Consider the following 14,301-nt stretch of genomic DNA (forward strand, 5'->3'; position numbering starts at 1 on the left):
AGAAGGGGATGATGTGGAAACATATTTTTTAGTTTTTGAGCGTACCGCTAAACGTAATGCATGGCCGAAGACGGAGTGGGCATACATTCTGGCACCCTATCTGAAGGGGGATGCGCAGAGGGCTTATTATGACCTGACTGAAGAGCAAGCCGCCAATTACGATGTTCTAAAAAATTAGGTTTTTAAACGCTATGGCGTATCAGCGGCACAGCAGGAGAGAGAATGGAGTGGAAATTCGACCCCGAAAGAGCGATACGTAAGCAAGTGTACGAAGTATGGGGTAAAGTGGGCAGATGGCTACGGCCTGAAGTAAACAGTGCCCAGCGTATGGCTGAATTACTGACGGTAGAAATGTTTATTAGTGCTCTCCCCGAAAATGTCGCCCAGCAAGTCCGTAAACAAGAAATAACATCTATGGATAACCTTGTAGAAGTAGTAGAGCGTCATTGGGCGGTCTGTAAAACAGAAGGGTCAGAACGGTTCTTGCATCCAACCCGACAGGTTCGTGTACCTTATTCTGAGCCCACCCGCCCTAACCCCGATGTTTCCGTTCGGAAGAAAGAAAAACAGGCTTACCTTCCTCGCTGTTTCAAGTGTGGGGGGGTAGGCCATGTATTTACTGCCTGTCCTAACCCGGAGCCAATGGATTGTACAGTCATCAAGGGAGAGAGGTATTGTGCCGTCATCAACCCTTTATCTTGTCCTTATACGGGAGTCATTCTCCTTAATGGGTTTCAAGTTACTGCCATGTTTGATTCCGGGAGTAACATCTCTATTGTTGCTCGCCGTTATGTTTTACCGCGACAGTGGACCAATACTCAAATCAGTCTTCGCTGCATACATGGGGATACCCGATATTACAGTGCTGACCGCTGTACCATCACGGTGGGAAATGTTATGCGGTCCACATTAGTGGCCGTAATGACGAATCCACCTTTTCCAGCAATTTTAGGGCGTGACTGGTCTAACAATAATGTCGGTAAACATACTCCTACTCCTGTATTACAAGAGAGCTTGCTCATGGATGGTGAACACAATTATCCAACAGTCTCCACGCCGTGTTTAAATTCTCTAGTTTCTAATAGTTTAGTTAACGGTGGCGCAGGCCCTTCAGGCACTACGGGGGTCAGCCAGTCTTCCGAAGGACCTGAGGCGCCTGTAACCCCGCCCCTTGAGGTTAGCACAGATCCCATTACTGAATTGGCATCTCAGTTTAAATTTACCCCTTCTTTATTTAAAAAAGAACAGTAGAACGATGATTCCCTGAAGTTTGCTAGAAATGCTGTGGTTTCAGTTAACGGACATATGTCTGGCGATTCCTTACCATGAATGCCTTACTTTGTCATACAAAATGATTTATTGTATCGTGTAGCAGAACACAATGGGGAAATTCGTACTTTATTATTAATACCACGCACTTTTCGTCGTCAAGTGTGTGAATTAGCACACTCCCATTTACTCGGAGCCCATTTGGGGACCGAGAAAACATTAGAACGTATTAAGTTCAGATTTTATTGGCTTGGGATACACGAGGAGGTCCGACATTTCTGTGCTTCCTGTCCGGAGTGTCAGATTCGTCAGATTCCTAGACGGGACCGTGCTCCTCTTATTCCTTTACCCCTGACTGATATCCCATTTGTATGAGTCGGTATCGACCTCGTCGGTCCTCTTGAACACTCATTAAGAGGTCATAAATATATTTTGGTTCTGGTTGATTATGCTACACGTTTTCCTGAAGCTGTTCCCTTGCGCTCAGCCACTTTTAAAATAATCGCACGGGAACTCGTAGGGATTTTCGCTCGTGTTGGGATTCCCAAAGAAGTCTTAACTGACCAAGGAACTCCCTTCACTTTGGAGACGTTCAGGGAGGTGGCTAAGTTACTGCATATTAAACATCTTAAGACGTCCGTATATCACCCTCAGACTGATGGGTTGGTGGAACGTTTTAATCAAACACTTAAACAGATGTTGTGCAAGGTAGTTAGCGAGGATGGAAGAAACTGGGATCAGTTGCTGCCCCTCGTTCTTTTCGCCTATCGGGAAGTCCCTCAAACCTCCACGGGGTTTTCTCCTTTTGAGCTCCTTTATGGCGAACAGCCCCGTGGTCTTTTGGACATGCTAAAGGAAGGTTGGGAGGAGGAGGTCCTCCCTTCCTCTAATATTTTGGAATATATCGCACAGTTACGCGATAGATTGGAAAAAATTCGAACTGTTCTAAAGGATCATCTTGAAAAAGCTCAAGCAGCGCAGGCGCGATATTATAATCGCAACATCACCCTCCGGGAGTTTTGCCCGGGTGATCGTGTTATGGTGCTCGTTCCTACTTCCCATTCTAAATTATTGGCACATTGGCAAGGGCCTTATGAAATTAAGGAACGAAAAGGGCTCGTCGACTATTTAGTTAAACAACCTAATCGTCGACCAAGCGAGCGGGTTTATCATATTAACTTGCTGAAACCGTGGAAGGATAGAGTGGCTGCTCCTTCCTCCGGTCAGCCTCGCTCCCTTTTTGTTGAACATCAACCCCTTAATTTCGGTTCGGTTTCGGAGCTGGAATCAGCCATCCTGTCTGTGATGGAAGTTGTGAGCGAGCAACCTGGTCGCACTTCGCTGATTGAACATGACATTATTACTGACCCGGGAGTGATTGTCAGAGAATGCCCTTATCGACTTCCCGAGGCAAAAAAAACTGAAGTTGAATTGGAGATCAGACGAATGCTAGACCTTAACATTATTGAGGAAAGCTTTAGTCCATGGTCTAGTCCAATCGTTTTGGTCTCCAAACCTGATGGGTCATGGAGGTTTTGTAACGACTTCCGTAGTCTCAATCAGGTTTCTAAATTCGATGCTTACCCAATGCCTCGGGTGGATGATCTCCTCGAGAGATTGGGCAATGCGCAGTTTCTAACTACTCTTGATTTGACGAAAGGGTACTGGCAAATTCCCTTAACGTCCTCCGCTAGAGAAAAAAAAACGCCTTTAGTACCCCTAGTGGACACTGGCAGTACAAGGTCCTTCAATTTGGATTGCACGGGGTGCCTGCGACATTTCAACGTCTGGTGGATACACTGTTACGTCCCCACAATTCCTATAGTGCCGCCTACTTGGATGACATTATCATCTATTCCGACACATGGAAGGATCATGTACAGCAGGTTCTTGCTGTTCTTCATACACTGGTTCAAGCCGGGCTTCGGATCAACCCTAAGAAATGTTTCTTTGGTTTGCACGAGGCCAAGTATTTGGGCTATCTGGTGGGTGGTGGGATGGTTCGGCCACAGTGTTCTAAAATTGATGCCATTGTTAAATGGCCCCGTCCGATTTCAAAGAGGAAAGTGCAAGCTTTCTTAGGCTTAGCGAGTTACTACCGTCGCTTTGTTCCTCGTTTTTCTGAGAGGGCTTTGCCTCTTACTGATTTGACAAAGAAAAGAGCTCCTCTTAAAGTGGTATGGTCTGATGTCGCTGAAGCAGTATTTTGTGACTTAAAATTGGCCCTTACGTCGACACCTGTTTTGAAATCTCCTAACTTTAATTTTCCTTTTATCCTCCAGACCGATGCATCGGACACAGGTTTGGGTGCCATGTTGAGCCAATGCATCGATGGTGCCGAACACCCCGTTATGTACCTCAGCCGGAAACTATTGGACCGGGAGACCAGGTATGCGGCGGTGGAAAGGGAGGCTTTGGCTATTAAGTGGGCTGTGACTCAGCTTCGTCACTATCTCTTGGGTCGGGAATTTACTCTTGTGACGGACCATGCTCCCTTACAGTGGATGGCCCTGAATCGGGAGTCTAATCCTCATGTCACTAGGTGGTTTCTGGAGTTACAACCTTACAGATTCACAGTCACCTATCGTCGAGGCTCTCTCCAGGCCAACGCCGATGCTCTCTCCTGTTTCTTTGACCTCTCGGTGCAGGCCGCCCGACCCAATGGGTCTGGGCTGAGGGGGGGGTCATGTCACACACGAGCGCTTAGGAGACTGTCAACAAGCCCAGAGGTGAGTGAAGGTGTAAAGGATGAAGGGTTGTTTGATGGTATTGATATCTCTTTCCCTAACTTTTCAGAACCAAAGAAGACAAATAAGCATTCACCACTTCACATTCCAGAAAATGGCTGTCCATCCACTATTCCATCCTCCTAGTCACTTCCGGCTCCCATTGATGACATCACTTCCGGTCCTCCTTTGATGACATCACTTCCGCCTTAATTAATCAGCAGCCATTTTTGTATAAAAGCACCTTCAAACTTCTGTATTTTGTCGAATACCTGCATTTAATACAGTTTGACCAAATTGCTACCTGTTCCTAACAATATAAGGGGCCAATCCCCAACTCTTTATATTTGTTTTTGTGACTTCTTATCAGTGTTATTCCTTATAATGAAAACTAAAACAAAAATATGTTGTTAATGAAAAAAAAAATCAGCATTTCCCTGAATAAAAACTAGATCTAAATAAAAATGAAAAAAAAAACAAACAAAGTTGAAGCTATATTTTGTAATTTTAACTTTTACCACAATCATCTGTGTGCATAATGTATACACAAGTGTGTGGCTGCTGATATACTTATTAAATAATATTTAAAACCTGTCCATGCAGTCATAAATTTAGTTAAAAATGATCACTGATTTGTGTGCATGTGTTAAGTATCCCTCACTGCTGGCATCTGAGACTGTGGATTTTATTGGTCTTTTCATCTATCAGTCAAGCTTTCCCTTTTAGAACTGAATACAAAAGCCTCAACACTTGTCAATGACTTATTCTGTAGATTTAATTTGCCAAAATTGATGGTCAGTCAAAAGTGTTCCACTGTCAGCAAATGGCAGGCAATTTTCACAACACTTCAATGAAAAGGCACTCAAATTAAAAAATGCAACACATTTGGAAGATACAGCTAAATAGTCTGAAAAATGAAATATGAGAAGGATTTGTTAAGATCATGAATACTCATCCCCACGCTTCAAATAGGCATTCGCACATAGACTTACCTTGCTCAACTGGAAGAATCCAAACTCACCTATTCTAAGTCAGTGGGTAACTGATGTTATATACTGTTTGAAACTGGAAAAAATCAGATTCGCACTTAGAAGATCTGTGCTGAACTTTTTCAGAACTTGGCAGGATCTAATCAATAACATTTTAGAATAAGCATTTAAAGCACTGAGGAAGCAGATTCTCTCCCCATTTCGATTTCTTCTCCATTTATCTTTACTTATTAATTCATCTATTTCCTTATTTTTACTAGCTTTTGGCAGTGACATTTATGTCTCTGGTGACTCTTCCTGTGAAGTCAGTAGACAAATTGAAAGAGAATGGGGGTCATGAGGTCGCTGGAAAGGGGTGTGTGGCGCTCCCAATATCTATGCAAAGGGACAAAGGTCCAAGTCTTTAGAGTCCTGGTGCTTCCTGTCTTGCTATATGGTTGTGAGACATGGACGCTTTCCAGTGACCTGAGACGAAGACTGGACTCCTTTGGTACTGTGTCTAACCAGGAAAATCCTTGGGTACCGTTGGCTTGACTTTGTGTCGAATGAGCGGTTGCTCATGGAGTCCCGAATGAGGCACATTACCTGCATTGTGAGGGAGCATCAGTTACAGCACTACGGCCATGTGGCGCGTTTCCCCAAGGGTGATCCGGCTCATAAGGTCCTCATTGTTGGGGACCCAAGTGACTGGACCAGGCCAAGGGGTCACCCACGTAACACCTGGCTGCAGCAGATAGAGGGTCATTTCCGGAGGGTAGGACTGGACCGCGTGTCTGCCTGGGGGGTTGAATTGTTTTCAATCCTATTTTTGTAAAAACTGATCTATTTGTATGTAATGTTGTGTAATTACAATAAAATCAATAAAATGAAAAAAAAAAAAAATTCAGGCATAATTTAGACTGGGAAAAAAATGGTATATTTATACATCAAAGACGGTATGTACGTCAGCCATTTAACCCTACTTCAAAACAGATAATGCTCATTTATTGAATGAAACTTTTCAGTGACAGTTTAAGCAGATGCGGAGCATGGAGTCAATGTTATCAACCACGGTGACATTAAACATATGTGCTTAGTTTTAATTAGGTTATTAGTACTGATATAAAATTATGAGCGGTGTGGTGTGAGAGGGAACATTCCTGCTACACTATCATGATGAACTGCTCTATGTTAAATATTTCATTGATAGCAAATGAATGACATGAAATAATCTTAATATATTTAGAATGATGCAGGTTTGTAAAGTTTTTAACAGGGGATCTCCCTTCAAGTGTTGACTTTGCAGTAGGTCTAGCAGATGAATAACCATTGAATGGCTGAGGCTGCAAAACTGATAATGAAATCCACTCTTATGCTATTCATTGTTCCTCATTCTAAGTGTCTTGGGTAATTGTAACATCAACAAGTATTTTCCTACATATAAGTGTTGAAAATTTTCTTTTTTCTCCTGCTAGTTTCTTAATTTAATTCAATACTTTGAATTTCAAATATTTATTATTGTTTGCTATTAGTTTGTCTCTGCGTGGGTAAAGTCATCTTTGCTTTTATTTCTATGGTATTATTTTGACTATACTGAAGCACTCTGAGCATTCAAAAGGTGCTATATGAATAAAATGTATTATTAACAATAATAATAATAATAATAATAAAAGCAATAATAATATAATATTACTATCACACAGTGCCATAAGTTCAGGTTCCATTGCTAGCCTAGTCTGTGTGTCTATGCAGTTTTAATGTTCTCCCCATGTGTATGCCACTGAGTGAGCGTAACTTGAGATATTGTTTATTAGAAGATTTTTTGTTAAGGTCTCTCAATTGCCAAAATTTGTTTATTAACAGAGTTCAAGTAATGACTTAAACAGTATTTAAAAAAATAAGTAAAATAAGAATCACCTGAAAAAAAAAACACTTTCAGAGTTTCAAAATGGGTAGATCTCATACGGTTCATATAAGGAGATATAAAAAATAAATATAAAATAACAGGATATGCAGGCAATGATCTTACTGCTCGCAAAAGGAATCTCAAAAATAAAAAAGTGTTTTTGAAATTAAAAAAACGTAATTAAACTTGTTTTAGGTTAATGGCATCACAGCACACTTGTTATTTGATTCTTGCATTTTATGATTATACTGGAAGCCTTGAACTCTCACATTATGATAAGAAAATAAGGGTTTTGTCACAGATAGTAAAAGTGTATGTATTAAGGTGACAGGTAAAACACGAATTACATCAATTTCGAACACTATAAAGAAAAGCCAAGCAAAATGACACCTTTTATTGGCTAACTAGAAAGATTACAATATGCAAGCTTTCGAGGCAACTCAGGCCCCTTCTTCAGGCAAGATGTAATCACTATAAAGAAAAACTGTGTTTTTACACTTGTCCACATTATTGATGAGTAATGCAAAACTAAAAAAAGTAACAAAAACTAAAAGTTGGTAACTGAAAAATTAAACTAAATGAAAAAGAAGAAGAAAAAAAAAAAATAAAACCTAAAACACAAAATTAAAAACTAAATAAAAACTAAAACTAAAGCATATCTTAAAACTAGAAAATCACTCTTAACATGATACAGGGAAAGGGAGACCCTCACAATCAAATGGGATTTTAACCATCTGAGGTACTAACCCCTTGGGATGTGAGTTCACTAAAAAAAGAGAGCACTGATGTTGAAAACAAACATAAAACATTAACCTTCAAAAGAAAAACAACCTCACAGTAATCTAAAGCCTAATAGAAAGGCATTTAAGATAATACATAAAGAATAGGATAATAATAGATCTAACAGAAGAGTAAATAAAAGGAGAGGAGTCAAGTTTGTGTATGGGTGTGGAAACTCCTCTTAGTGGATTCCACAGACTTTTAAATCAACAAATAGCACAAAGTCCAGCAAAAAATTTAACATCATGCATATAGTGTAAGATCCCAATATGATTTTCATACCATTCTCTGAGTCTACACTAGTGATTCTCAACACTGAAAAAAATCATTTTTTGGTCTAGCTTATTTAACTCACATAAGTGAGTTTATTTTACATAAAGTTTGTATAATTTTGAATTTATTTATATTTAATAGTTTATCCAACGAAATACGCAGACTTTCATCTTTACATTAATTATTACATTGCCTCTACTAAGTTTATTGTTTAAATCCAATTATACATGGTGGGGGGGCGGGGGTTCTTTTGCGCATGTTTACTGAGCAGTTTCTGATTCGTGCACAGAGACCATTCTACATGTATGCTCACTGAACAGCTTCTGATTTGTGCACATTGATCATCTGATTTATATTTATGGAACTGGCGGGTCTTTAGGAACAGAAGCCATTTTTCTTTGTAAAACAGTTTGGTAAGATATTAATAACTTACATTTCATGTGTGTTTTTGCAATGTGCGCAGTTTTGTTAACACGTTAATAACTTACATTCCATATAAGTTACGATAATGTGAACAGCTTGTTAAAATGTTTATGTACTGCGGGTTAATCGCAGGCTTTTAGCAGGTAGGAATTTGTGTTGTTAATGTGTCCATAACGTTCTAAAGAACTGAGTTAAAGCGTGAATGTGTATGATTATGGTATTTATTACAAGTAACTTTTCATTATTCTTCTCGTAACCAAAACCTGCCGAATATCTTTTTTTCCCCTTCAAGCCATGTACTTGTAATTGAACAATGGGAACTTATAGATGTATGTCCATTAGCTGATTATACAGTTGGAGGACAACGTTTAGTTACGTTGAAACGGCACATTACTTTTTCTTCCTAGAGAGATGTTTCGGAAGCTTGATGTTCGAACTTTTAAACAGATTTAAAGATGCTTAATGATTTACTTTTCAATGATGTAGAATACATTAATGTTTAATAACAGTTTAAGTGTAAATATCTTATATGAAGCCCTTCAAGTATACTACAGATGTAAGACAAACTAATGTTTCTTTCTTTGTTATAGTTTTGATTTGTTAGGGTGCCATGTCTCTTTCTGCAAAATTAAGAGTCATACTACCGGATGACAACATCCAGAAAATGGTTTTGAGTTCTGGCATACCAGGCACCATTTTAGAATTAAAATCCATGGTACAAGAAGCTTTTGACCTTCAGGAAGATTTCAACCTGCAGTACCAAGACAGTGAGTTTGACAATCAGTTCTTTACTTTAATGTCAACAGATGAGATTAGTGACAAAGATACTATAAAAGTGGTATGCTCTTCAACACTTTCCCACGAAACTGCCTCTTGTTCATCAAATCAGATAGAAGGTAATCAAGAGCCATCTGATGACAGTTGTTCTTTTTCATCTTCAAATACTGATGTGTTCCCTACCCCAAAAAGTGACTTGCAGCGGTCACAGCCTTGGCCTGAAAATTTTACAATTCCATCCTTTAAATATGATACAGAGCTAGCTCTTGAACATGGTAATGAAGCCTACAGAAAAGAAGGTACTCTTTTAAACAGTCCATCTATCAAGACTGATATTCTAGAAAAATTAGCAGAATCCATTTTCCAGTATGTAGCATACCCCTCAAATGTCCAGATTTGTGCAGTAGCAGAAGCTTTGATTGCAAAGCACCCATGTTTGAAGGAGCCAGGCTCTCACTCTGGTTATTATGGCTGGCAGACCAGCTTAAAATACAAAATGGCCAATTACTGGACAAAATTAAGGTCCCTTGGATGCCCTGAGCTGATGGTGAATTCAGTAAAGAAGAAGCAGTTGCAGGAAAAGTCTTCATCAAGAAATATTAAAAAACCTAAGAAGGCAGAAGTGAATTATCTTCCACCTTATCCATTAGGGGAAACAAAGCAAAGCCTTGAAAAAGAAAGAGAGGAGCTTTTGACCGAGGTGAAAAAGAAAGACAATCACAGTGTTATCAGCCAAAAAATGGCCAAAACATTTTCTCTTCGAAGGCAGGAAATTCTGAATGAGTTTCCAAGGATTGAAGATTTCAAATCAAGATGGCCAGCGCTCTTCAATGCCACTCAGGTACTGAAAAAATATTAAAGTAAATTAACTTCTAAATTATTTTGAATTGTTATAGTTTCTTTTTTATGTGTAATATGGTGTAGTTTTACAGCTTATAAAAAGCACCTGTTTGTGATCATTTCAAAACTGTTCTTAAATTAGTTCCACTTTATGGTTTGTGTTCTGCCTTTGCAGATCAGCGAAGAATTCTTGAGAATTACAACAATCCATCTGGCTGAAAAGTTTATGTCTTCTCTGGATAAATTTACACCAAGGCTGATAAGTATTTTCCGGAAAAAGGGAGGTGCTGTCCGAAAAGAAATCCAGATGATGTTAGATGTCTTACTTGGGGTAAGAAAAATAAATTAATTCTTGCAGCAATATATGTTAAATGATGTGGTTTGGTTGCTTTTTCACAATGCCTCTTAATACTGTTTTAAACAGGAAAGTACTATCCACAAGCGAAGAGAGATTGTTCTCCGCTGTTTGATGAAGTATCTTGGTGAAAATGTGGAGGATCTTCTCAAAGAGTATGTGGTAAGTGGATCCATTTTAATTTTTTTTTTTCCTCTTCTGTTTGCTTAGATAAAGCCTGTTTCTCAATATTTCATTGACTGAGCGGAGTTAAAAATAATAAGAAAAAAAAAGTTCTAATCTATATCACAGCTCTGACAAACTAATAAATAAAATACATATAATATTTTTATATCACCATTGCATACTACTATAATATGTTAGTAACACTATATTCTTTCACTCAGTAGTTTATATTACTTTATTTTTTCTTTGCTTTGATAGTATATTGTCCTGTTGCTTGTCAAAAATAACACATATGGATGCTGTTGCATAAAACAATGAAAACCCAAATAATGGCCAAGTCAAATCTAGAATGGGTTTGAAAGTTGATCTCATTTGTTCGGAGATGCCCTCTACACTGGATGTCATCCATCTTGATTATACAACATTATTAATCTGAGATTTTTTCACAAACATTTTGATATTGTTTGGTGTTATTCAGAATCAGTTTCTATTGCATTTTATTGAATCATGATTTGTTTTGCTTTAAAACTTGAGATTAAAATTCTTCTTAGCCAGCTCTACCAGTGTAGGACAAGGAACAGTTAAAGTGTTTGTTTATTTGTGGAGTATTCCTTTGAAATGTAGATGTATTTGTTATTGATATTAATTATGGCTTTTTATTTTTTTAGGATGTTGAAGCTGATAGTATTCAGTCTGACTGGAGTCAGTATGCTCTGAAAGTATTTATCATAAAGCATGAAGGAGCTCCTGATGCAGAACCAGCAGATATTGGTGTGGTTGTTGAGGGAATTGAAGCTGTTAATAACCTTGGTAACTTTGCAAAAGCGTGTGCCATATTACTAGGTGTTATATATTCACTTAATCTAAGTTACCCTAAAGAGCTAAGATATACTTTTGAAGTATTCCAAAAATTGTTTTTGGAATTGGATGGTCTGAAACTTAGTTCAAAGGTTTTTTCTGTAAAAAACAGGTTAATGTGCTAATGTTAATGCTTTATTTTTTGCACCCACTTTATTTACTGCAATAGTAGAAGAGCATATTGTTTTATATGTATGTATATATGACCATATATCAGACAAAAAAGTATTGTTTGCTGGATTTTTTTTCCACTTAGAGGCCCTACTGTACACAAGATTTTGTTGAGGTTATTAAGTTTACAGCTTCACAGTTAACCTTATTTTGTAAAAGTTACATACTATGACTAGCAAACATTCAGAAGGAAATGAACAATTTGGATTGTAAAGTAAATTTCAGTGTTAATGAGCCCATAAGATGGCTGTAGGATTTTGCGAAGAGAAAATAAAGGTAAAATAAAATCTACATTGTAATTACTGTTATTTGTAAAGAAAAATATTGTAATAATGTTTTATACATTAAATTACAAAAACTATACTCTTGTGCTTTTTGTGCTTTTTTCCACTTTTATGACTTCTGTTTGAAAAGGTAAGAATATTGAGTTACGCTTACTCAAAAAAATTATGGCAATCGATTGCGTAAACCTTTTTAAGTTTATTCCAATTAAAATCTTGTGTTACTTATACATAAACCATTTGAGTAGGGTTAAATTATGAACACTAGTTGTTTCAACTTAAAAAAGTAATAATTTTGTAATAGAAAATGTTAGTTAATCCAAAAAGTTCGTATCACATTTTTATTTTCACTCAACTCAAAAAGCAATGTTAAATTTACATTAATACCTTTGTAGGATTTACTTAAGTAGTGTTAGTTGAAAGAACTTAAAAAGGTGAATGCAATTGATTGCCATAATTTTTTTAAGTTTATCCAACAAGTTATTTTTTTCAGTGAACCCTTCTGGTCTAAAGCTCCACATTTTATCAATTTTTATTCACTGATAACTCATTATTATCAGTATTTTAAAGTAAATGAGCCAGCATTTTTCTGTGAATGGCACACATTAACAAATAACAGTAAATACATAGTCAACATTTAAATACAGTGTACATAACAAATTAAATACACATGGTATTCACCTTAAAATTACTTGACACGTGTGTATTTAATACTGGAACAAATTTCGTTTTGATTTGTCTTTTCCATAGGTAACCTACACTTATATCCGATTTTCAAAAGTTTGCCAAAATCAGGGGTAAATAAAAAAAATGCATAGAGTAATATGTTTTATTGTGCTGAAGCTGACTCGTCAATTTCGGTGCAGATATCTGCTGCATAAGGCAAGACAAACTGTTTTGCAATTGTGTGCGTTTTCTTATATTTGGCAATTGAATGTGCAATGAGATGATGCCCTGAGAGCATGCTGGCTTGTTGTACAAACATACTAAAATGTTTTTTATGAAGAGTTAAGATTTGAATTATTCATTTTAAAAAGTCAAACAATTTAGTTCTTTAAGTAACATATTTTACTTTCAAATGTCTTTGCTGCTGAAGGATTTATGAATTTGTTTGGAAATATCGTACCACAGATAAGCACAAAAAATGCATAATGGCTGTTGCTCACCATACCTCAGAAAATATGGGTTGTATGTTCTTAAAACATTTCTATTTGGTTTAAGTTTTTGGGATGAATGTTGTGAGACTAATACAAGGCATTTGAGGAACTTATCCCTGCTCACTGGTATTCCTAATGAAGCAATGGCATTTCTTTTTAAACTAAAGTTGATGACGCATTTAGGGTGTTCAGCAACCCATATTTGGGGTAAAACCCACTGGTTGAGAAACACTACTATACAACATACCAAACCTGTCTATCTTTGATTCACTCACTGTACTTAAAGAGAGCTTTCTTTAAATGATCAAGTCGAGCAAGATACTGTGCATCATAAAGTTAACATTCTTACCATATTTAGCCCTGAGTGCATCAGATTCTGAAAGAAAAAAATTTTAATCTCTGGTTACGCATTAAGCACCAAAATAATTAAGATGGATAACAATTATGCATTTTCTTATTTTGGAGAATTCAGAAAGATTATTAGAATAAAATGAAAACAAAACAAAAAAAATACATAAAATACAGACATGAACAGAAAATAAAGTGTTTCCAGAAAAAATTGTTACTAAAGTGTATATATTTTCAGATATTTTCTTTAGGTTTTAATTGCACTAGTTATTATTCCAATGTTTTTAACTATTAAAAGTTGTTTCTTTTTAAACTCAACCTGTTCTCCAATTGCAAAAGAATGTACAAATGTTTTCCCAAACCTTTCTGAAGTATCTCATATATCTACGCTGTGCTGTGAGCACACATTATGAACTGTGCTTTTTGTGTGTCTCCCCACCTCTTATATAGTCCTGTGTGACATTATAATGCTTTTTAAGAACCTGTGTGATGCTCGTCTTTAGCAGATCTAAATGTGCCAAGACAAATTCCTGTACCTAACATGTACTGTTTAATTAAACTGATTTTTATTCTAACTTGATACCATTAAATCACATTAAATAACTTTAATTATTAGGACACTTAATCTATGGAAAAGACACTAATCCTCACTTGACTTGTGTAAGGTTAATACTTGAAGTGCACCTTGATGAGGATCCTCTTTTTACCCTGAGGCTGCAGTAACAGATTTGGAAAGAAACCTTGCAAAAGATGATTCCGTTTGTGTCATCAAAAGGCAATGACACATAATGTTTCTCTCTCCATTTTGCCTGAGAATAAACTGAGGTAGCATGAACACCTGCCTTTCATCTGTTACTGCTGGACTCCACTCCACTAAAATCCTCAATAACCCTAAACTACACACAGTGTTAAGAAAACTGACATAATAAAATGTTCTTGTTTTTTTAATGCCACTGCTGAAAGAATATTACCTGTAATTGTTCACATGAAGAGACCAATAAACT

The 14,301-nt window shown here is 37.1% G+C and overlaps 1 protein-coding gene across 3 annotated transcripts in view; it reads right to left on the minus strand.

The window, feature by feature from the left end:
- The window catches only part of LOC114669633 (uncharacterized), a 362,584-nt gene that overhangs the window by 285,890 nt on the left and 62,393 nt on the right, over nucleotides 1–14,301 (minus strand). For all 3 annotated transcript variants that reach the window (XM_051922294.1, XM_051922295.1, XM_051922296.1), the window contains exon 19: nucleotides 13,299–13,325. In XM_051922294.1, coding sequence (XP_051778254.1) covers nucleotides 13,299–13,325 — 27 coding nt within the window. The remainder of the gene's footprint in view (nucleotides 1–13,298; nucleotides 13,326–14,301) is intronic.

Source organism: Erpetoichthys calabaricus, chromosome 2 (genome assembly GCF_900747795.2).
Source record: "Erpetoichthys calabaricus chromosome 2, fErpCal1.3, whole genome shotgun sequence".
Taxonomy (NCBI): domain Eukaryota; kingdom Metazoa; phylum Chordata; class Cladistia; order Polypteriformes; family Polypteridae; genus Erpetoichthys; species Erpetoichthys calabaricus.